General features: G+C 43.7%; 6 protein-coding genes across 6 annotated transcripts; 3 read left to right on the top strand and 3 right to left on the bottom strand.

The window, feature by feature from the left end:
• Nucleotides 1–506: 506 nt before the first annotated feature.
• Nucleotides 507–1,553, top strand: K441DRAFT_666945 (nascent polypeptide-associated complex subunit beta). The gene is made up of 3 exons (XM_067649737.1): nt 507–588; nt 847–1,020; nt 1,218–1,553. The coding sequence occupies exons 1-3, from the start codon at nt 543–545 to the stop codon at nt 1,469–1,471; spliced, it is 474 nt and encodes a 157-aa protein (XP_067499534.1). The 5' UTR covers nt 507–542; the 3' UTR covers nt 1,472–1,553.
• Nucleotides 1,554–2,395: 842 nt separating this feature from the next.
• On the bottom strand, nt 2,396–3,604 carry K441DRAFT_689729 (FAD/NAD(P)-binding domain-containing protein; the record flags this gene model as incomplete). Its single annotated transcript, XM_067652327.1, has 1 exon — nt 2,396–3,604. One exon carries the CDS (start codon nt 3,602–3,604, stop codon nt 2,396–2,398), a length of 1,209 nt encoding a protein of 402 aa, XP_067499533.1.
• A 960-nt stretch (nt 3,605–4,564) lies between these two features.
• Nucleotides 4,565–6,757, bottom strand: K441DRAFT_680724 (ferric-chelate reductase; the record flags this gene model as incomplete). Its single annotated transcript, XM_067651395.1, has 2 exons — nt 4,565–6,542; nt 6,603–6,757. The coding sequence occupies 2 exons, from the start codon at nt 6,755–6,757 to the stop codon at nt 4,565–4,567; spliced, it is 2,133 nt and encodes a 710-aa protein (XP_067499532.1).
• A 779-nt stretch (nt 6,758–7,536) lies between these two features.
• Nucleotides 7,537–8,781, top strand: K441DRAFT_666939 (low affinity copper transporter). The gene is made up of 2 exons (XM_067649736.1): nt 7,537–8,148; nt 8,198–8,781. Exons 1-2 carry the CDS (start codon nt 7,730–7,732, stop codon nt 8,304–8,306), a joined length of 528 nt encoding a protein of 175 aa, XP_067499531.1. The 5' UTR covers nt 7,537–7,729; the 3' UTR covers nt 8,307–8,781.
• Nucleotides 8,782–9,174: 393 nt separating this feature from the next.
• K441DRAFT_466908 (uncharacterized protein) lies at nt 9,175–9,970 on the top strand (the record flags this gene model as incomplete). Its single annotated transcript, XM_067641822.1, has 2 exons — nt 9,175–9,561; nt 9,710–9,970. Coding segments are annotated over 2 exons (648 nt in total), but the record flags the coding sequence as incomplete, so codon positions are not given.
• A 523-nt stretch (nt 9,971–10,493) lies between these two features.
• On the bottom strand, nt 10,494–11,127 carry K441DRAFT_581605 (uncharacterized protein; the record flags this gene model as incomplete). Its single annotated transcript, XM_067644422.1, has 3 exons — nt 10,494–10,574; nt 10,689–10,813; nt 11,091–11,127. The coding sequence occupies 3 exons, from the start codon at nt 11,125–11,127 to the stop codon at nt 10,494–10,496; spliced, it is 243 nt and encodes an 80-aa protein (XP_067499529.1).
• Between the last annotated feature and the right edge of the window lie 10,111 nt (nt 11,128–21,238).

Genomic DNA, 21,238 nt, shown 5'->3' with positions numbered 1-21,238 from the left:
AATAATTGTTATAGTCTTCATATTAAGGCCGAAATAATCATGGGTACGTCACTGCTCCGTCAAGTAAGACTGCTAAAGATCTGATATAGAGGCATGGCTATGTGTTGTCTCGAAACAGCTTTGTATTCGTTCGACGCAAGGAGATGAGCGGATTGTGAAGAAATGACTACAATACGAATTCTATCAAGAAAAATCTCGGAAGCCCACTGCAAAAAATCAAAACATTTACATCTTCGATAGTATTCTCCTCACATTCCAGTTACTTCGCAGTTCCATCTCAATTTTCGGCCAAAATTTTTAGCGAGGCCACACAGATCGAACATTGGACACTGCGCCGAGGAAGCCGAGCCCATCACCATCAAGACAACTTCACCTCACATAGCTACCTACACATCACCAAAGGTACTGCCTCCGCCCCCATCTCCTACACTATACCAACCTAATCCCGCCCCCAAGATAAAGCTCGAGTCCAAGACTAACAGCAGCCGCATGACCAGGTCTTAATCCCGTAGCTTTTTCACCTTTCTCTCCACACCGCAAATATGGATCAGGCGAAGCTGGCGCGGATGCAGGCATCGGTGCGTATTGGTGAGTTCTGCAATGCTTTACCCCGTTCCATTGGGTTTTCTTCCGGCCTTTGAACAGAGCTATGACCAGGGATAGGTTGCTAACAGGATCTTTTGTGCACAGGGTAAGCAATTCCTCTATTTCTAGCATTTCCAGCCCCACCAACCCCAGAAAAAACCCTTCCCAGTAGATTGGAGTTGTATGGAGATACCATTGAGGGGAATATGTGGAAATAGGGTTTGTTATGGACTGTGAGGCTGACTGGGCATCGTGATTGTAGCGGCAAAGGAACCCCGCGCCGGAAAGTCAAGAAGGTGCACAAGAGCGCCGGCACCGACGATAAGAAGCTGCAGACGTCGCTGAAGAAGCTAAACGTCCAGCCTATCCAGGCCATTGAGGAGGTCAACATGTTCAAGAGTGATGGGAACGTCATTCATTTCTCAGCGCCGAAGGGTGAGTTTTCTCTTCCATCTCATCACACTTGTTTCTCTGCCACATCCACGCAGAATTCGAACTCCCACTGCGAAATTTGTACTTTTCTTGGGGCTAGGAGTGTGTGGATGGCCATGACATAACTCCGCTTTGCTCGACATTTGCATCCTTACCTCAATCTCTTCTAAACTACCCACTAACCGCTATCTCACCTACAGTCCACGCCTCGGTTCCCGCAAACACCTTCGCCATCTACGGCGCGGGTGAAGACAAAGAGCTGACAGAGCTCGTCCCTGGCATCCTGAACCAGCTCGGGCCGGACTCGCTCGCCTCGCTCCGCAAGCTAGCCGAGAGCTACCAAAGTATGCAGAAGGAGAAGGGTGAGGATGACAAGAAGGAGGATGAAGATGATGACGACATCCCTGACCTAGTTGCTGGCGAGAACTTTGAGTCGAAGGGTGATGTCGAGTAAAGCATCGTCAGATTTAAGAGAAGGGAGGCAGCGGCGGCAGCAGCTTTTATATGCCCGCTACATGCGTTGATGGTTAGGCAGGGGTTGCAGCATTATGGGGCGGAGTGCTCGCGGTCTTGTTGTACCTATTCTTTTCGGTTGGTAGCGAAGGATTTGTCTGTACTCGGAATTGCAATAAGGAATCGGACGGGCGTTCGAGACAAGTTCGATTGTCTGTGGCCTTGCTTGACTGCTCCTGTATCTGCTGTGTTCAACATCCCGCATCCAGCCTCGTGACATTGATGGTCGTTATTGCTCTTGGCTCGTTCTTGGCCTGCTCAGCGATACTTGCTTACACTTCCATGCATGTTGGCTTGCACCTTCACGGTAAACGTTCTACTAGAGGACCGGGGAAATCTCAAGATCCTCATCTCACGGCAGAGCCATGCTACGACAACAATCATCTGTCTTGCGAGCATGGTGGAATCAACCTGCTGCTGTTTTTGGTTCTCACAAATGTAAACCAGTCATTCTAATCTCCTTCTCCATCAAACCTCAAAATCAGGAATAGCATCTATTTTCTACCACGCTTCTAACATCTACACCACACTCCCGCCATGCATAATCAGCTGCATAGTCAAAAGTCCAATGCAAAAAGAAAAGACAGGATCGAGAAACGTGAGACTAGCTAAACGAAAGAAAAAGAGAAAGGAGGGAATTAAAAGCCTGAGAAGAGGCTAGGGTATGGCCTTCCAGTCTCCGTACGCTCACCGCTGGGTATAGCATCCACATCCAGACATATCTCCGACACTAACACCACCAACTCTCCCATATCTTAACATTACTCCCATACCCACCAACTCCTCTAGCTCTTTCCCCAGATCTACTCTTATTGTAGACTCCTTACTTCCCCCCTTGAACTCCCGTCTTCTCCTGAACCCCCTTCTACTTGCTCTCCTTAGCCCACTTCTTCCCACTCACAATATCCGGCGCCATACTAGACAAATAATCGCGCCCCTTAATCATCCACACAAACCAACTCGGGACCCGCCACCCGCCAAACGCACCAACGCCCTTGCCCCTGCCCACAGGAACAATCTGCTGCTCCGAATTATTCGGCGTATAGGTCCGATCCGGCCCACTCCCGCCCGTCAAATCCTTCTTCAAATTCGTCATAACAACCGGCAGCGCATTATCCAGATCCATAACGCCACCGCGGGTGTACGACCCGGCATCCCCGACGACATAGACGCGGGGGCCAGCAGCATCGACGCGCAACGTCGCAGGATCACACACCACGAACCCGCGCTCGTTGACGAGGTCGCTAGACAAAAACGCGGTATTCGGCCGCACGCCCGTCGCATCGACATACAGATCGGCGCTGCGCACGGAGCCGTCCGCGAGCGTGACGGCCGTCTGCCCGGCCTTCGCCTCTGCTGCCGCCGACGTGACGCGCACGTCGTAGACGACGTCGACGCCGACGCGCGCGAGGTACTTCTCCGCCGTCAGCGCGATCGCGGGGCGCAGCACCGGGAGGAGCTTCTTGTCGCCGGATATGAGCGTTACTTTGGCCTTTGGGTGCGCGGGCTTGGTGCCGAAGAAGCCGGGGGTCCCGTTCAGGAACTCGCCGATCTCGCCGGCGGTCTCGACGCCGACGGGGCCGCCGCCTGCTACGATGACGCTGGTCGCTTTGGGGAGCGCGGCCTGGAAGTCGTCGAGGGCGGCCGTGAGGGCGGCCGTGGTGGTGTGCTGCGAGAGCTGAGGCGCGGGGGTGTTGGTGCCGGTGGCGATGATAAGCGCGTGGTAGGGGATGCTGGTGGTGCTGCCGTCGGCGAGGGTGATGGTGGCGGTGCGGGAGGAGGTGGAGAGCGCCGTCGCCGTGCCTTGGATGAAGGTGAAGCTGTCTTTCGGATAGGAGGCGAAGCCGGGCGCGATCGGGTACAGGTATTTGGCCGGCGGCATGAGCGCTTTGGACACGGTGGCCCGGGGGCCCGCGATGCGCCAGTAGAAGTCGGTGGAGGGGTTGACGAGCGTTACGGTGTAGGTTGTGTCGCCGGATTTGGGCAGCGCGGGGAGGATGTGTTTAAGGATGTAGTGGGCGGCGCCCAGGCCAGCGAAGGAGGCGCCGAGGATGAGGATGGTTTCCTGAGGCATTGTGGTTGTGGTGGGAGGGGGTTAGACGGACGGTTGGAAGGTGAAGTTGGATAGAGGGAGGGAGGCTGAGGTCGAGGTCGAGGATTTGGGAAGCGGTGTTGGGAGGATGTAAGGATTTAAGGACGAGTAAGAAGGATGTAATGAGACGGGATAGGGTGGTGTTGTACAACTGGGTCCTGCTCAATATTGGAATCAGAATTTCAGGCGTGCCTTGACCCTAGTTGCAGATCCTGCTTTCTGTGTGCTTTCTGTGCCTTCTGTGTGCTTTCTGTGTGCCTGCTGTGTGCCTTCCGTGTGCCTTCTGTGTGCCCTCTGTGTCCCTTCTCGTCTTATATCCTTGCCGTCGAGGCAGAATCTCAGTGGCTTATAATCCAACGCCTTCCCAATTTCTAAGCACAAGTTGCTGATGGGATGATCGTGGATGGTTAGATGAAGCCACCAGGGCGTGGGAGCTATGGCCAACGGAAGGGGCCAAGAGTGCTAATGGCGTCCGGATGCCCCCCATCCCGTGCCTCCGGCTGCTGACAAAACCTCTCGGTCGCTCAACGCTGTACTTACCGACCTGACATATAACGCTGCAGGCAGCTTCGCGTGCCTTGTGCCATTTGTGAAGCTCTGTAATAATTGTTCAGGTTGTGTATAAGCATCGCGGGATACTTGCGTGCCAAGAGTTGCTGTGGCGGGATTGTTCCGGGTTGTGCCGCTCGTGATCAACACCTGAAAATCTCGCTAATACCCAATATCATACAATTAAAAGTAAGCCCCGCAAAAAGTGCCTGACAAAATTTTAAAAATATCAAGCTCATTTCTAGGAGCCACGAAGACTATCCCGCATCCCTAAAAACGACGTTACAACCCCCTCCCAGCTCCATCCGAGCATCCATTATTCGCTCAAAACGCCCTGCAATGCATCCTTCCATCCTAAAATCCAACGCCTCCCAAAGACCTATCCAAATCTGATTAATACCCAAAAGTCTCAGTATGGAGATACAGCCCCTGCGCGCCCGTTCCCTTATGGATCGCCCGCTCATCGCTCAGCGCAACCACGGCCTGCTTGATATCGCTGACCAGCCCCTGCGGCCCGCACACCACCACCGCGCTCTCGCCCAGAGCCTGCTCCAGCGACTTGCGAATGATGCTGCGGCACTGCGGGCGGCCGCTGATCACCGTAATCCGCGGATGCAGCATCGGCTTCACGGCGGCGGACGTGCTGGACGACAGCGTGGACTGCGGCCGAGCGGTGGAGGAGGGACCGCAGGCGCAGGCGCAGGCGGCCGCGACGTCATCTTCGCTCTCGACCGTCGTCTTGCAGCAGCATTCGCCGTCCGGGCCGTATGCGCTTGGCTGCGGCGGCTTCGTGGGAGAGGCCGAGACTGAGTCGAACTCGTGGATCGAGTATTTTTCTGAGAGCTTCTTGAGTCCGGATTTCTCGTCTAGCGTCGATGCCTCGCTGTTCATCTCCACGGCGCCGCGGTGTTGGGGCTGTGTGGGTGCCGGCGTGGGCGCGGTCACGGATGAGAGGAGTGATTTGTGCTCCTCTGTGAAGGAGCTGTCGCATGTCACGTAGATGCTCATGTCTATTTCTACTTGGCGCTCCTGGGATTGGAGGTTTTGGATGTCTCCGAAAATACTAGAGAGCTGGGCGGCGAACCAGCCTAGTTGACCCCTGGATTTGACTACCCATACGAAGCGGACATGCCGCGTTACTGCGCCTTTTGGCGTGCTGAAGATTCCAGGATTCTGAGAGGGAGGTGCTCGCCAGCGTTGAACGATGTCTCGGAGTAAGGGGACGGTAAAGGTTGCTCCAGTACTGCCAGCAAGAAAAACAACACTCTCAAACTGTTGTAATGGGCGGATACAGCCGTATGGCCCTTCAATGGCAACAGTTTTTATACGAGGCTGGGTGCTATCAGATGAGGTCGGTAGTCCATGCTGTTTCTCTGCGTGTCTAAAAAAGCGCCTAGTACCGCCCTTTTCTGCTTTTACAAGGAATTCCATCTTCCCATCCTCCGGGATCGAAGCAACAGTAAACGGATGGCTTTGTAACGGAACAATTGAATGACATGAGAGGAAAACATGTTGGCCAGGGGTCCAGCCGATTGGTGGGTTCTTGATGGTGATTCTAGTCGTGTTGTGCGGAAGAGGCGTGAATTCGGCCTTGCATGCCCAGAACCCGGACATCTGCCCTGCCTTCCGCTGCTTGGGGTGGAAAATGGCCAGATTCGCATACAAAACCCGCAATGCTCGCACCACGCGGTCGAAGAAAAACAGTCCAACCGGAATCCAGATATAGATATGCACCTCGACCGGCGTATGGATGTAAACAAACCCGATGAAAACAGCAAAAGAAACGAGATGTTGCAAGACGAATAGCTCGTAGCACCACCCTCGGATTGGTGTCGTGGAGCTGATGACAATCCAGAGTAGCACAGCCCATGCCATCACTCCTCTTTTCGTGAGGGTGTCTGTCCTAATCTGCGTTGCGATGTAGTTATAAGGTGCCCAGTCCGCGAACCAATAACCCATGTGAATGGTTGTAGTAAGGAAGAGACACCGAGCGCACCAGCGATGCAGCCAGTTTAGCCGCTCGTGGCTGATTCCGGTCAAATATCCAATTATATTGTTCTTTCCCGCCAGCAGGAAGATCAGAGGAAGTTGTGTCATGTTGACAAATCCAGTCCTGTATCCAATGTTCTCCCTGGACCACCTATCATTGGGATCGAGCTTATAGAAGCACAGGACGACGAGCACAATGACGTTTGCTACCACCAAACTAGTACGGCCCACAGTTGGTAGCCGAATTGTGTGACGTTTGATCGGGATTCTAATTGAAGCATTTGAAGCTTCGCGGAAAATGGCAGTAATTGTCGCATTTACCCTGAACAAGAGAGACTTTGGTTTGGCTGGCTTCGGTAATCCTTTGCTTGACGCTGAAAGCCTGGTGATTTGAGAGTCAACGGAGTCCTAACCTCGGTACGCACCTGAGAGAATGTTTTACCTTTGTCTGAAGATAACGTAGTTGAGGACATTGACCAATGTTGCGATACCAATAACTGTGCCGACAACTGCCCAGTACATTCTTTGAAAGGCAAATAGTGAGGGAATGCCATTACCAGCGGACGTAGAGCCCATGGGCATATCCCCCATATCCATCTTGGCGAGTTTTTGTCTCTAATAATCCTGGATATGGAGTTGTATTGAACGGAATCACTCGAGGACGGAGCGGAGTTGCCGTAGGAAACCCGTGTCCAAGGAATGGAAGATGAACAGGAAAATGAAATCCACCTCAGCGATCTTACATTTGTATTGCGTCTTTCTGAAGGTATGTATATTGTCGTCGTCAAAGCGACAACCTCTGTCGCACGTAACTCTAGAAGAAAGTGGGAAATGGAGTCGAAGACGATCTCACAGAGCCAGCCACGAAAATATGTGCCGCAAAATCCGCCCCGTGAGATAAGCTCAGAGAAGTGCAGCGACTTCCCATATTGAGCAATGGTTTATCGAGCACAGCGGAGCTTTGTCCATGACCTTAAGGCTGATCATGGGTCAAGGAGCCCTCGTCAATGCTTCGATGCACCTTATCGGGATGGCACATCAGACCTGGCCAATGGAAACGTGCTCAAACGCCCGCAGACCAACTTCTTCTACACCACCACCTAAGACCACTAATAGTCAAGACAGCGCTAAGGAGAAGTTCCATCTTCGAGCTGCTAAAAGAAGTGACTACCACATAGAACTACTCCAAGCGCAAGATAAGCACCCGGCCCGCAAGCCGCAACCTCCCGCATTATCCATCGTAACAGCTCACGCTTCATCTCTTTCAATCAACCTTTCCTATCCATATCACTATTGTTCTCAACCCCTCTCTCAAGCCCTCAAACCTTCGCAGGCTACGAATCAGTACACGTGAGTTCATGCTGAACTCCAGTGAACCCCGCGTCTCAAAAAAACTCAAAACTGTGTGTCGTGCACGTACAAGAGTAGATTTTCCTACTCAGACCCTCGATTCTTAATTCATCCAATCTTATATCCTCATATTTACGCCTTGACGCTTTGACGCCTTGACGCCTTGACGCCTTGAAGTCTTCAAGCTTTGACGAGTCTACCAAATCACACGCAGTCACGATGGATATGACCATGGATGCCTCCCAAATGAGCATGACCTTCTTCTCGAACACCATAACTCCTCTCTTCTCCTCAAAATGGACACCCAAGTCAGCCGGAGCCTACGCGGGAACATGTATCTTCCTCATTGTTCTCGCAGTTATATACCGGGGCAGCTTTACGTTAAAACACTACCTGGAATATAAATGGCTCGAGAAAACCATGCAACGACGATACGTTGTCGTCGCAGACAAGACTCCGGTTTCTGAGCGGATTTCCTCGGACGCGGACTCCAAGACGGCGGTTCTGAGTGTGAATGGTGTGGAAGAGAATGTCAAAGTCGTACACAGTCCCATCCGACATGTGCAACCGTGGCGCTTCAGCGTGGATGTCCCAAGGGCGCTGTTAGTCATGATAATGGGCGGTGTGGGTTACCTCCTGTAAGTGCTAATGCTGCATTCCTCCGAATGCCCCGCTGATGGTGGGTAGGATGCTGGCCGTCATGACTTTCAACGTAGGGTACTTCATGTCGGTAGTTGCAGGCATTTTTATCGGGGAACTAGTGTTCGGGAGATTCTATCCAGTCGAGAGCCATTAACTCTTTTCGGCCGGGGTCGGGGTTCATTAGGGCTATTTCTCATCGCATACGGGCAAGGCGTAATATGGTATTTGCTATAATGGAAAGGGTCCTCTAGCGAGTATTTAGAAAGCTGCTGGGTTCGGGGTTCAAGGCAGGGGGTATTGATAGCGGTAGAGCGGATTTATTGCTCTCCAAGACGCAGAAATGTCTTCTGCAGGACAAATCATGTCAATCACAAATTTGTTTCTTGATATCGCGCGGACGCACGATGCAATTCGAGCTTCAAGATGGAACCGAACCACAGGAGCCCAGACTGCTCAGGGGTGCGAAAACAAAGTCGTCCTGGGCGCCTCGTGGTGGGGGTTCACCATCTGCAGCAGCAGGGAAGGCCCCTCGGGAGACCAAGCCACCCCCAGCCGCGGGCTTTGGAAACTTGCTCATTTCCTCTCAAAGGCTTCAAACCCCACCAAACACGCCCTCACTAAATCACTGCGTTAAGGAACATCTGCTCCAATTCGTCTCATCTCCGGCTTAGCCAAGCGTAACAAGCTCAAAATGGCTTCTCCTAAAGGCGCTACGCGACGCCTCTTGCAATCGGGTACTCACACTAACCCATCGCCTGGAATGAGAATACCCCGTAGCCAACTATGAGTCGAGCTCCTTCTTAAAGGTAAAAGGCACCAGGTACCGTGTTGCGTGCTTTCTAAACCCACTCACCAGCTCTCCTTGCTTCCATTGCGGGAATAATACTCTCACCTTAAAGCTCACCTCATCCCTCTAATCCTCTAATCCTCTACCCTCAACATCTTGACATAATCCCAATTGGTCGCCCGGCACCCCACCTCCCTCCAAAAACACAGCAACCATGCATAGCGCCCTCGCCCTTCTCTCCCTTCTGCCTCTCACCTCCGCCCACTTCCTTCTCAGCTGGCCACCAGCCCGCGGCTTCGACGAATCCACCGCGCCCAACTTCCCCTGCGGTGGCTTCGACACCGTTCTCTCGAACCGGACAACATGGCCGGCGACGGGCGGGCCCATCCAGCTTGATATGCACCACACGCAAACAGTCATTGAGGTGCTGATCGCGCTTGGCAGCGACCCGGGCGTCAACTACAACATCGTCATGCGCCCAACCTTTCTGCAACAGGGTCCAAACGATTTCTGCATAGGCATGGTCAGCGTGCCAAGCAGCGTGAACATCACCGAGGGCATGCCGGCGACGATCCAGGTTGTGTCGAACGGCGACGACGCCGGGTCTGGGGGGCTATATCAGGTTCGTCTCTTACCCAGACATTCCCGAGGAACTCCCAACAATGTCAATCTCAATGTCAATGTCAATCCCAATCCCGCAACCTCTCCTTTTCCAGTTCCTCTAGAATGGCTGAGACCTGTACCGATCCATTGCTGACTCTGTCTCACAGTGCGCCGACGTGACTTTAACCATGACGCCTCTCTCCTCGTCGGACTACTCTTCCCACTGTGCCAACAGCACGGGTATCACGACGCAGTCTATCTCCGACCCCAGCGTCAACGCCAACGAAACGTCCCCCACCGCCGCGGGCTCTGCGAGCGCGTCCGGAACTGCCGCAGCAGCCACATCGAAAGCCCTTGCGCCGCAGAACACGCTGGCAGCGTGGGCAATTGGCGCGGTTGGCGTCGTCGGGGGTTTGATGGCGTTGTAGAGCAGTTAGGGGAGGTGGAAACAGGATTAAGGATTGGGGATTAGGATAAAAGAGCAAAAAAAAAAAAGGGGTGAATTAGGAGAGGGGTAGATTGCGGTTGCTCAGTCGGCTATGATTGATTGGTTAATCCGAGGCTGGGAATAAAACCGCGTTGCCATTAGATTTAGCTGCATGGCGTGTATAACAGACTAAATAGCGGCGTGAAACCCCGCGTCAGGGATAAAACCCCCGGTCTCTTTCCTGGGCTTGATATTCGGAATGAATAAGCACCACGGGTACACCGCTTCTCTCTTCACGCATCTTATGCTGCATCATACACGCCAGTACTACCTCTGCATCTCATTATGCGGGAAGACAAGCAGTTAGCTTCATTGGAACTAATAGTGTTACAAGCGTTTTATCTTTTTTGTGATTTTTGCAGTCATGCAAAAGCATCCCTTCGCAAAATGCCAGATGATGGTCTGTCCACATGCAACAGCGGAAATCCTTTCCCCGCCTATACATCAGAGCCCTTCACGCAGGCCTATTTGTTTAGCTCCTCTGCTCGCGCTTTTAGCGCCTCTTTGCTCTCCGGCTTGCCGATGTTCTCGGCCATCACGGGACCCTGCAGTCATTTTCGTCAGTGCGGGCAATGTGGTGGGTAACAAAGTGGTAAAAAAGGACACAACAGCGGAGAGGAGTGGGGACGGAGGGGAGTGATCTTGCGGGGATTGCATACCGGGTTTGCTTTATGCGCCATGGCGCCTAGACTGCCGCTGGATGTCGCGCCCGTGTCTTCTTGGTGGCGTGGGTGCGTGCTGGCGGTCGAGTCGTTCGAGTCTTTGGCTACTTGGTCCGTGATGTCTGTACGCAGGCGGTCAGGGATGATATACTAGAGATACGGTGATAAGGAATAAGGGGTTGAGTCTATAAGCGGAGCATTGGGGGGGTGGGAGGGTCAGGTGGGATAGACGATGGGATAGATGATGGGAGATGGGAGTAGTATGATAGTTTCTTATGCTAAAAAAACTTAAGGCAAAACGATTAGACTTAGCACCTTCTCCAGCTAGGAAAGCATGAGATTGCTGAAGCAAAGATGACATTACAAAATGGTTGAATATAAAATTAAACTTAAACTCACTTCCTCCCACATACTCTTCAGCTGGATGGGCAGGCATTTTCTCTTTCCTCTTGAATCCCTTTCTATAGTCCTCTAAAGTCTTCGTTCCAAACACCTCAGGATGCAATTCGAGGTCCTTAAGCGCGTCTTCTAAGCTCTTCTCTACAAAAACCCCTTCTTTCTCTTTTTCCTTTTCTGTTTCTTTTTCGTGTTCTGGCTCTTCGTCGCTCTCTGATTCTGAGTCTGAGGAGGCTAGGTCAGCAAAATTGGGTTTTTGTGCGTAATAAGCGTCGACAAAGTCAGGAAGCGTTGAAGGGGAGGAGGAGGTTATGAGGGCCATTTTATAGAGCGTGCTGGGCAGGGTGGACGGATGTGACGTCGTGGGGCATGCGATGCGAGGCGGGGTGTGCCAAGAGTGGCTGGTGCAAGGGAGGGGATGATGACGGAGTGGCTTTGGGGCAAAACAGGGTAGTAGTTTATACTTACTAGGGATCTGATAGTATATTTAGGGTTTATATCATTGAATCGATGTTAGACATAATTTTTATTTCGGGATTTCAGAAAAGAATGCATGGTGGTGATGCTTGTGGTTTTGATATTCTTAACAGGACCGACGTTTACATGTGCTTTAACACTACGAAGACGTAGCAAAAAGATATTTCCATTTCCTTTTTGGGAATAGTGGCTACCCCCAATTAAGGCTGCCCCCGAAGTCGTGGTTAGAATACTGCTCTTCGCTGGGTGGATTAACCACCAAGTGAAGAAAATAGGTGACAGTCGATAATAAGCAAGCTAAACTGGCTTGGGACCATGTGCAAAGCCGTGCAAGTGGTAAAAGTTCAAGTACAAGGTCATTAATATGGTCTGTGGTCCCGACCTGTGCACGGGTTTGCGCACGGCCTTCTGTGAATCTTGCAAGCTGGCGAATCGTGGGGGCTCGGGTGTCGCGAATGCTAAAGGCCGACGGAAGGCTCACAAAAAGGTCTGTGCCAAAAACGCCGCTGACTCAACCCCAATAACCCCAGTCCCTCTATATCTCGGTCCCAGACGATCAGCCAATCATAAGCTGCTTACATAACAGATTGATCATCTTATGTTGTTGTCGTCTGGTACACGGTTCGGAAATTTATTAATCCCTTGCGCCAATTTATATATAATTCTTATATAAACTCGCGCGCTATACTAAATTTTTAGCCATTAATTAATAATAAACTAACACCTTTATAAATAATCGGCTAATATTATATTCTAGAACTTTATAAGGCAATTCTAATGCTGCTAAAATTATTATAAACGGCCTGGTAGTTACTACTACATTTTACCTTAAATAAGCGGGTTTTCCCTTTAAAGCTCCGCCTAAAACCCTACTGCTATTAATTAATAATAAACTAACGCCTTTATAGATAATCGGCTAACGTTATATTCTAGAGCTTTATAAGGCGATTTTAACGCTACTAAAATTATTATAAACGGCCTGGTGGTTACCACTACGTTTTATCTTAAATATTATCGCCATAAATAGTAAATATTTAGCCAGAGCCATTAACCATCACCAATCCTTAACGTTTAACCTCCTATATTAATATTTATAGTAGATAAACACCTAAATAGCTAATATATTATATCTAGATTAATTCTATGCCTTATTACCTACTTTATTACTCCCCCGCTACCTATACTACCCAAATATTAACCTATAAACCCCCTACCGACTTTATATTTACCAATAAGCTATATACCGCCGTTTAGTATAAAGAAACGCTTAAAGGCCTTAATAAGAAAGCTAAAAGTTAGATATACGCCCAGTATAGTATATAACTGTCCTTATACTACTAACGAGGTAGTGGATAATACTATTAGTGTAGTAAATGTCTTTAAAAAGCAACGCACTAATAATAAGGCGTCTTAGTTACTAGCAGCAAATAATAAAGCTTCTTAGTTACTGCGGATAGATCTATAAACATTTTAACTCTTTACTAGCTTGGCTAGCCAGGATATACCTTAACTCTCTACTAGCTTGGCCTGTTAGGATATACTAAAGATGCAAGTAGCTAGAGCTTAGAGAAAAATCTAAGATAAGAAGAAGCCTAATATAACAACTTAAGCACGAGATAACGCAATTTAGGGTACTATATTACTGCTATATGGCGATAAATTCCATATAAAAAATAAGTAGGTAACCTATATTCGGAGGCTAATCTATAATCGCATTAATGTTATCCTTATTATATAAACTGGCTTTAGTAAAAGCCTTATTATATAAGTAATTTCAATCCTTTATAAAAATACTATATCGCTAATATTTCTTCCTCTAAACGAGATTGCAAAAGAGCAAGTTTAAAAGGTTAATTAGATTAGTAGTAATGCGCTACTCCTTAACGCCAACGTTAAGGATATAGATAAAGCGCTTAAGAATGCAAGAGCCGGCCTATATACTTATATCTTCATTAGTCCTAAGCTTACTAGTATACCATCTTTCTAAGATCTACTTAAAGACCCTAAGTTTAAAAAGTAATTAGTCTTAGTTACTATTAATAAAGCTTATCTTATTATATAATAGGGTAAGAAGTTTCGCCCTAAGTATACGTAGCTACGCTATATACGCAATCTAATTAGAAGCTCGGTTCCGTAGTTTACCTATTCTATAACTTTTAATCTAGAAACGTTAGAAACGGTAAAGAAGTCTTTAGGCTTTAACAATACTAATATACACTTTAAGCAGACTTCTATTTCCCATAAAGAGCTTATTTTTTATCTTAGCTAGATACTAAAGGATACAATTACTAAATACACCTCGCTCCACTTCCTTCTTAATAAGGCTGTTAATCCTCTAACTATTAAAACATATATTAATCCTACCGTCTTTTAGGGAGGGAGCCGTTTAGCTACTCCGCATAAGATTCTAAAGACTATTATATTCTTTAATACTAGAGTCTAAGCTATAGAGGCGCATAGAAGCATATCTAAGTACCTACAATAGCTATATCCAGCTTAATATACTAAGAATATTACCCGCTTAATTATGGCCGTATTCTATTAAACAACCTTATTATTTAGCAAAAAGTTAATACTAGATAAGTTTAGGAAACTAGCAGAATCTTCTAAAATTTAAATTATTTTTGCTATAGAGGCTATTAGGATTAGTATTAATCTTCCGGACATCTATAGAGTGGTTATATATATAATACCGGCGCCTAAATAATATTTCTCTTTTCTTTTATAGCGTGGTAGTTAAGCTAGTCGCGATAGTAGAAGGGCTAAAGTAATCTTTTTATTTAAACACTAGTACTTTAGCGAACGAGACCTACTCCTATAGCTAAAGCCGAAGGTAGTATACCGTTTAAATTCTCGCCGACAGTAACAGTCTTGCGCACTATTATCCCACCCCTTTTTTACCTTTTAGCTATTACCATTACGCAGATCCCAATTATTATTAGTTAATTCTATAAACTTAGATAACTTATTAGCTAGTAATACTATCTAGTTAAAGCAGGGAGGTAAAAAGGAAGACAAGTAGAAGCATATAGAGATAAAAGATAAGTTTTTCTAGCTATATAATGATTACGAGTATATTAAGAAAACACTATATAAGTATTTCGCCGAGCCTAACGCTTTAATTGCTACTAATACTAATAAAAGCTCCTGCTATAGTCACTACAATAACTCCCTTTAGTTAAGAACGCCTAAATATAAAATATATAATAAGAAGGGGGCAAATTTAGATGCCAAAAAGAATTATATCCTTAAGAGACTTTAGATATAGGCTTAGATATTAGCAGTACCTATAGCCATTAATAGATCTACTCTATTTCCAACATATTACACTATTACCGTTTTATATACTATACTATATTAAATAGCATGTTAATTCCACCTAATTACTATATATAAATACCTTAACAACTATATAAACAAATAGGAGTACGCAGATCTACTATCTAAAAGTCTATAGCAGGAGCTGCGTGCGGCTAGTCTTAAATATAATTATATACTACACCCTTCTTTATAGGGTATAGATGTGATATTTAGGATTTTTAGTATTAATCCGACGCTGAGCCAGAGTTAAACTTTATTAATTAACTCCCTATTTAATGCTGCTATATCTACCACTACCACCAATTAAGCTATATTAGTTGCTACCGTATCTGCTATACAACCGCGACTCTCTTTAAGCCTACCCCTGCGCCAGTCTCCTCTACGTAATACTTAGATACTATTGCCTGCAAGATATAGCCTATTAAGCTTATAAAGCCTAAATATGCAATATATCTAAAACACACTAGATATAAGGAAGAGAAAAAGGTTTTAGTCATTATCGCGGTTATAAAGGGAAGGTAAGTTATTACTATTCTAATAATATTTTTACACCCTATATATTCCGCTAAGCCCTATTACTAATAAGCTGTTTAATATATATATAGTGGTATATAGGGAGCTTTAGCTTTATAACCGGATTAATATTACTACTATTATAGGCAGTATAGAAGGGCAAAGCCTAATACTAAAAGATAATACTTAATTAAGCATTGTAAATATAAGAACAAAATAACTTAAGTTATACTAGAGAAGTTGTTAATTAATAGAGGGTAGAGGAGAAGTTATATTAAGGTAAAGTAAGGTTAAAACCTAAGCTCCTTTTAAAATATATATAACCCTAAGTCTTATATATATAATAAGAAAACGAACTAAAATAACTAAGGGGCATTTAACACTACTATATTACCTCCCCTACCTAAAACATTATCCCCTAACGTTTCCTTATATCTCCTAAAGTGGGTAATAGATGCCCTAAAAAAGAAGACACCCTAACGCCTAATACTCCTCCAACTTATTAAAAGCTACCTATACTCCCTCTTTAATTATTACCTTTACTTCTTCCATATCATCCTTATCTACTATACCTTCTACTTTAAGTTCTGCACTCCTATTATCCTACGTATTAATATCTCTAGTTTAGAGGTTTAAAAACACTCTTTTTCTAATAGCATACATTTCTGCTTACATTTTCTTCTATAAGGGAGATTATAGAATACTAGAGTTAATTGCCTGCTCTCCTAAAGCAGTACCCCTTTCCGAAATTAGTAAAGGCGTTAGGCGGTATAATACTACTAGTTTATTAGTGTTTTCTAAGGTACTAATAACTTTCGATAATTATTTAGGGGCAGTATCCTAGAGGCTATCTCCCTTAGGCTTACTTAGATCCTTTAGTTTATAGTTAATCTCTATAGGCACTACTTCGTTATTAAAGATATTAGGACTAAGGTTTAGAGCAGTAATCCTAGCGCCTTAAGGCGTAATAGCCCTATCCTCGCCTTTAGTATAGCCTTTAAAACCATACTCAGTTAATAAAAAAGCGCTAGAAGTTATACCCTTATTTTCTAGATCTAAACTTAGGTCTTTAAGGTATTCTAAGTTATCTGCGGGACGCCTATGGCCTTATTCTTTTACTAAAAAGTAAGACCTTACCCTAAATACCTCTCGTTTAAATTCCTTAAGCTCTTTAAAACTGTTATAAACAGCCTTAGCAACACACGCCCTATATCTTTCCTAAAATGCTTCGTATTTATTATTTAAGGTAAAATCTAGGATTACCCGCTATTCTACCCTTACTTAAGGATTATCCTATAAAAGTCTTCCAACTAAAGCATTTAAAAGGGCACTCTTTGCCTGCAGTTATATATAGGCCAGGAATTTATATAGAGGAATACTAGTAACAGGTTCACTAGTAGGAGTTAAAACTAGGGGAAAACCAGTTAAATTTATCTATGTAACCTCCTGCTAGCTCTTAAGCCTAGGGATTTCTAATTTCCTAGTATTTAGTAGGATTGCAATTAAGTCTAGAGTAACAATTAAGCGGCTTAATATTGCTTAAGATACTCCTTATACAACAGTAGCTTTTATTAACCGTACTTCTCTAGTTTTTAACGTAATAGGCATCTAGTTAAGCTTAAACCTCTTAGCATCAACCCTAGTCTAGGCCGTCTCTATATTCTTAATACGCCCCCTACTATTAAGTTCTCCGCGCTCTTAAAGTAAATCTACCCATTCTAGTATGTACTAATGCATTCTAGGTAGGAGTTCTATATAAGACTAACTTCCCTCCTTAACTAAGGAAACACAAGAATAAAGCTAGCTGTCTCTAGAATTTAGCCCTCCTTTACGTACCTAGAGAAGATCAATTTCCAAGTTCTGTTTTTTAGGAAGATAGCTATTAAGAAACCGGAGCGCGTAGCTTAGATATATAATAAAACGAGTAGCATTATTAGTGCGTAAAGCCATAGTGTGTCTATAGTGCTCTAGATCTATATAAACTACCTATTATAGCAAGGAATAACATATAATCCAGAGGATACTATCTTTCTCTTCCCTAGTAGTCTTTCACAAATGGTGTGCGTACATATTAAACTCTTTTTTAAAAATGCCTAAAATTCTAATATCTTCCCACCATTTAAATAAATCGGCGTAGTGGATTCCGAGCAGGTCCTATTTAAGTTCCCCTTTTAAGCCTAATATAAGCTTTCTTAATCCCACGCAGTCTACTAGATAATTGCTAGGCTATATAGCAGAATAAGCGTAAATTCTAAGGTTATCATTTGCATACTCTAGGCAACTATTCTTTTTAAACCAGAAATAGGAGCTTTTAGCCGTCTAGAGAATATTAACAGTATTATAGTTCTTAGAGACTAAGTGGATTCGTAAATATAAATTAGTAAAAGAAACGCTAGTATCTAATCCTAACAACCCTGCCATTTTCTAAAGATGCATCTAGTATAACGCGCGGACTTCTATTCTATTTCCTTACTAGGCCATAATAAATTGGTATAAGATAGAAAAGATACCATCTTCTAGCTCTTTCTTAGAATTAAGGGCCTTAATTAATTTAGCTGGCGTTTTAGAATAACACGAGCATTTTATTTTCCGCTTCGGCCGTACTTTTACAACAATTACCTCTCCTTTAGCAATTATTATTGCTTTTTCCTTCCGCCTATTAGCTCTACCAGAAGCCAGAGACTCCGCAGGTCCTATCTTTAGCTTCTTTTTTAGGGATTTCTTAGAAGCTTTCCCAGCCCTACGTTTCTATAGGGAGCCGGCGATAAGGCCATCCTTTAAAGATATAGATTTATCAGATTTGGAGTCTTCTCCTTACGCTTTAGGTACCTTGCCTCTAAATAGAAATAAGCTACGCAGCATTCTTACGTTTAAGCCTTTAACCTCCTTAAAAGGTAATAATAGAGGTGCTAGAGCAACTAGCTCTAGTATAGATTCCTCTTTAGTTTTAACAGTTAAGGCTAGCACTAAAAGCTTATAGCCTTAACTTAGATAATAAACGAGCTTCTATTTCTTAATTAACTCCTTATTAACTACCAATCTAAATTTATAGGTAGTAAGAAAGTCTAAGGGTATTAGGTATAGGGTCCTTAAGATCCTAGCCTTTAAGAGTTTTAAACGGCTTAGTATTGTATTATTAATTATTTCTAACGCATCTTTCCTAGAGATCTAACTTCTTTTTACCTAATTAATAAAGATACGGATACTTTTTAGTGCGTAATATATATAGAAGAGCTTACAGGGACCTTCTAAAAGTTCCTCTCCCTACTTCTTCTTAATTATATTTCGCACCGCCTTAATCTTATTAATCTTATAGGTAATCTTAGAGAGCTTTCTAATATCTATAAAGGCGTTTTTCCAATCTTTATTTCCCAAATTTCCCTTAAGCTTATTATCCTTCTTAATCTTAACCATCGCATTTTTTATAGCCTTAACTATATTATACTCCTAGTTTATAATAGCCTGTATTAAACTATAATAGATATTTACGCGCTAATTAACTAGGTAGCTTTAGGCGGCCCTAAGGATAACCTCTATTATCTGCGCCTTTCCTTAGTATATAAGGGCTATTAACCGGATAGTAGGAGGCAAAGGCGCGGGAGGTAGAGGCATAGGAGGCAAAGGCGGCGGCTTTTCTTTTAAGCGGAGTTCTATAGTTCTAAATATTTTTATAGTAATATTTCATATGCGCAACAGGCGTATAGGTAGTATTTTAAAACAAGAGTTATAATAGTATCTTCTTAATATAAGAGAAAAGTAAATAGGCGCGTATAACTAAATAAAACGAAATAATAAGAAATTAAAATAAAGGCCTTATAGTATTTTCCAGAAAAGGTAAATTAAAAAGGACTATTATATAAATTATTAACATATTAAGGAACTTTAACCAGCAGTCGAAGTTATTTAATTAGTTAGATTTTCCTTACTAAGACTTTTCCATAATAATAACATTAGTTAGTACTAAAAATTAACTTTAACCTCTAATATACTTAACTAAGGTTTCTTAAAGTAAGTAGCTCTTCTCTTAACTTAAAAGGAAATAAAAATGCTAAATTAAAAATTACAGAGCGTAAAAATGTAAAATACTTATAAGAGATAGTTACTAGTAATAAGAATAAAAGGAAGAAGACTACACATAAAGTTATTCTCTATAAGAGCAGTTATTAAGACTAAGGATTTAGAACTAGCTTTAAAGAAGTAAACTCTTTTCCTAATTGCTTATAGCAGTAAGGTAAAAGTATAATAGAAGACTCTTAGTCTCTAAAAGTGCTAGCCATTATAGTGCCAAGTGTTCCTTAAATAAGCCTTACTTATAGTTACTTTACGTGTTTGTTATATGTAACGGAACCTTATAGTAAGAACTACGATAGGTCCTGTTATTGGGCTAGGTGTGTAGGAAATGCAAGTACAAAAGTCAACAATGTAATAATAACTGGTGGAGTGGTTGCCTAATAGATTAACTCTAATTGTATTCTAAGAATTACTATAAAGAAGGAACTATCTAGGTAGGGATTAAGGGTCCTTAAATATATAACCGGACTCCTATAAAATCCTGTTTATATATAATATATATATGCTTTATCTACTTTATTACGGATTATACGGATCCTATAGATTATATAGATTATATTACGTAACCTTAGTTACTATTCCTCGTCATATAGTTCTATCGGCTCTATCCTAGATTATACTTAAATTAACTAACTAGCTTCTTCCGTCTCTTCTTTAAGTAGTTATAATATTGTACTTAAAGCGTCTATAATACTATCTCCCTCCTCTCTATCTTCGTCCTTAAAGATTCCTAATATCTTTAAGTCGTTTACTAGAGGTATAATATCCCTCTAGTTAATTTGGTTAATATTATTACTTATTATACCTAAAGTAATTTCTTCTTCTTCGACTGCTCGTCGCATTCGTACTATAGCTATAATATTATCTCTTAGTGAGATCATACCGTCTCCATATTCTCGCTATTTAAAAGAGGGGTTAGTCTATATTACGTTGGCAAACCTATCTTTATAATAACTATCCTCTTACTTAAAGTGCACTAAAGCAAATATTTATTCGTCTTATAACGTTTACTCCGTCTCTAATACTAAATATATATAACCTATTACTCTTAATAGTCGTCTAGTTCCCTAATTAATTTATTTTAGGGTTTTATATTTAATCTACTGCTATATAACTAGATAATAAGCTATCTATTACTTTAGCGGAGTTATACCGTTTTTATAATACTAAATAAGAGGCTACTAAAGCTTAGCAACGGGCCCTTAAGTCTTATCTTATGGCGTCCGCTTAGTTAATCCGTCTTAAGAAGGTTTATAAAAAGGTTTGTTTTAAGGAGTAGAAACTTATAGAATAAGGTTTATAGGAACTTAGCAATAAAAGAATAGATTCTCTTTTAATAGAGAAGGAAATAGATCTAAGTAGTTCGGCAACTACTCTTCTTAGGTCCCCCTTAGGTAACTTATTCTTTAGCGATTTTTATTTATTAATACTACCTAACCTAATTTCTTCTAATACTTCTATACCTTTCTTATAGCGTTCTTTAAATTCTCTAATAGCTCCTAGATAGTCTTAGTATAGCCTATCTACTTAACCTTATACTATATTTTATTATTAATGTCCTTATAACTAACAATCTTTAAAACTTACTATTTATCTTCTTCCTACCCTCTATATATGTCTGCTTTATAGACTAGTGGCTTAATATTCTTATATACTGGCTCTAGTATTATAATGTGCTATATAGGGTAGATCTTTATTTTAGCTGGTAAGTTTAACTTAAATATAACCGGTAAAATCCTTTATATAATTTTAAAAGGTCCTAGTCTAAC

The sequence above is a fragment of the Cenococcum geophilum genome (assembly GCF_001692895.1).
Source record: "Cenococcum geophilum 1.58 unplaced genomic scaffold K441scaffold_51, whole genome shotgun sequence".
NCBI classification, from domain to species: domain Eukaryota; kingdom Fungi; phylum Ascomycota; class Dothideomycetes; order Gloniales; family Gloniaceae; genus Cenococcum; species Cenococcum geophilum.
Note: the sequence above shows the minus strand (reverse complement) of the source record. Positions and strands in the feature narration are given on the sequence as shown.

Bases quoted from the DNA above. Each gene is read 5' to 3' on its own strand.
- K441DRAFT_666945 (XM_067649737.1), top strand. From the start codon at position 543: ATGGATCAGGCGAAGCTGGCGCGGATGCAGGCATCGGTGCGTATTG. The intron at 589-846 runs GTGAGTTCTGCA...ATCGTGATTGTA, and splicing joins GCAGGCATCGGTGCGTATTG to GCGGCAAAGGAACCCCGCGC. The intron at 1,021-1,217 runs GTGAGTTTTCTC...TCTCACCTACAG, and splicing joins TCATTTCTCAGCGCCGAAGG to TCCACGCCTCGGTTCCCGCA.
- K441DRAFT_666939 (XM_067649736.1), top strand. From the start codon at position 7,730: ATGGATATGACCATGGATGCCTCCCAAATGAGCATGACCTTCTTCTCG. The intron at 8,149-8,197 runs GTAAGTGCTAAT...GATGGTGGGTAG, and splicing joins GGCGGTGTGGGTTACCTCCT to GATGCTGGCCGTCATGACTT.